This window comes from Perkinsus marinus (genome assembly GCF_000006405.1).
Source record: "Perkinsus marinus ATCC 50983 genomic scaffold scf_1104296953596, whole genome shotgun sequence".
NCBI classification, from domain to species: Eukaryota; Perkinsozoa; order Perkinsida; family Perkinsidae; genus Perkinsus; species Perkinsus marinus.
In genome coordinates this window covers 1-1,178 of record NW_003208416.1, presented here as the reverse complement: position 1 = coordinate 1,178, position 1,178 = coordinate 1, and the positions used below count along the sequence as shown (strand labels likewise).

Here is a 1,178-nt window from a genome sequence, read left to right as displayed (position 1 = left end):
GCATCCTCCGACTTAACACTTCGGGAGGTCCGTCGATGCCATACCATCACCCTTACAGAGCGAAAAAACGGCAGATACGGCAATGGAGGGAATATATGCACATGCTGTGCTGATGATGATGATGACAATATGAGAATTGTGAGGAAGTTTTGAGGAATTCTCACTGGTTTCTGTACACTCCTACTAGAATTCCTATAATCACTACGGAAATTCCTGTGCTCAGCAGCTGGGGAAAGCGATTACATATATTCATACTCCAACACTGTATAGAAAACTCCTGAGCTCAGCAGCTGAGGAAAGCGATTACATATATTCATACTCCAACACTGTATAGGAAACTCCTGAGCTCAGTAGCTGAGGAAAGCGATTACATATATTCATACTCCAACACTGTATAGGAAACTCCTGAGCTCAGCAGCTGAGGAAAGCGATTACATATATTCATACTCCAACACTGTATAGGAAACTCCCGAGCTCAGCAGCTGAGGAAAGCGATTACGTATATTCATACTCCAACACTGTATAGGAAACTCCCGAGCTCAGCAGCTGAGGAAAGCGATTACGTATATTCATACTCCAACACTGTATAGGAAACTCCCGAGCTCAGCAGCTGAGGAAAGCGATTACGTATATTCATACTCCAGCACTGCGTTCGCTTCGCCCCAGTACTACCGTCATAACAGTTCTTATATAATTCTTGGCGGTCAAGACCAACTCATGGTAGAGTACCCACTCCGGTTTATGCTGAATAACGGTAGACGGATGCAACATCACCTACACATACAAGAAAAATACCCCACCCAGGAATCGAACTCGGGACCTCCTCCTTTTGTTATTACAACTTGATGCTCTCGAGTAGTAAGGTAAACCCCAGCCTTCTGCAGATGAGCCACTTGCATGAAAAAACCAGAGAGGATACACTTTCTGATATTATTCGTGAAACTGTAAAAATAATAAAAACTCAATATCGTCCTTCCCGAAGACCCCCACTACTCCGGATGGTTTCTAGCCAAGCTCAAGGCCTTCAACCCGACTCTGTCCGTCAGCCGCTTCAACTGCGCCCGGACGTTTTCCGCTGACTTCATCGTGCGATACTGAGGAGCATGATAATTTCGTGGCGCGTGACGTGGAATGAGCATTACGTTGATATAGTTATCCCACACCATTGCGACATCGCT

General features: G+C 45.3%; 1 protein-coding gene across 1 annotated transcript; it reads right to left on the bottom strand.

Annotated features, from left to right (window-relative positions):
- Positions 1–669: 669 nt before the first annotated feature.
- Positions 670–1,085, bottom strand: Pmar_PMAR000635 (ATP-dependent RNA helicase, putative; the record flags this gene model as incomplete). Its single annotated transcript, XM_002776380.1, has 3 exons — positions 670–774; positions 840–942; positions 994–1,085. Coding segments are annotated over 3 exons (300 nt in total), but the record flags the coding sequence as incomplete, so codon positions are not given.
- Positions 1,086–1,178: the final 93 nt, after the last annotated feature.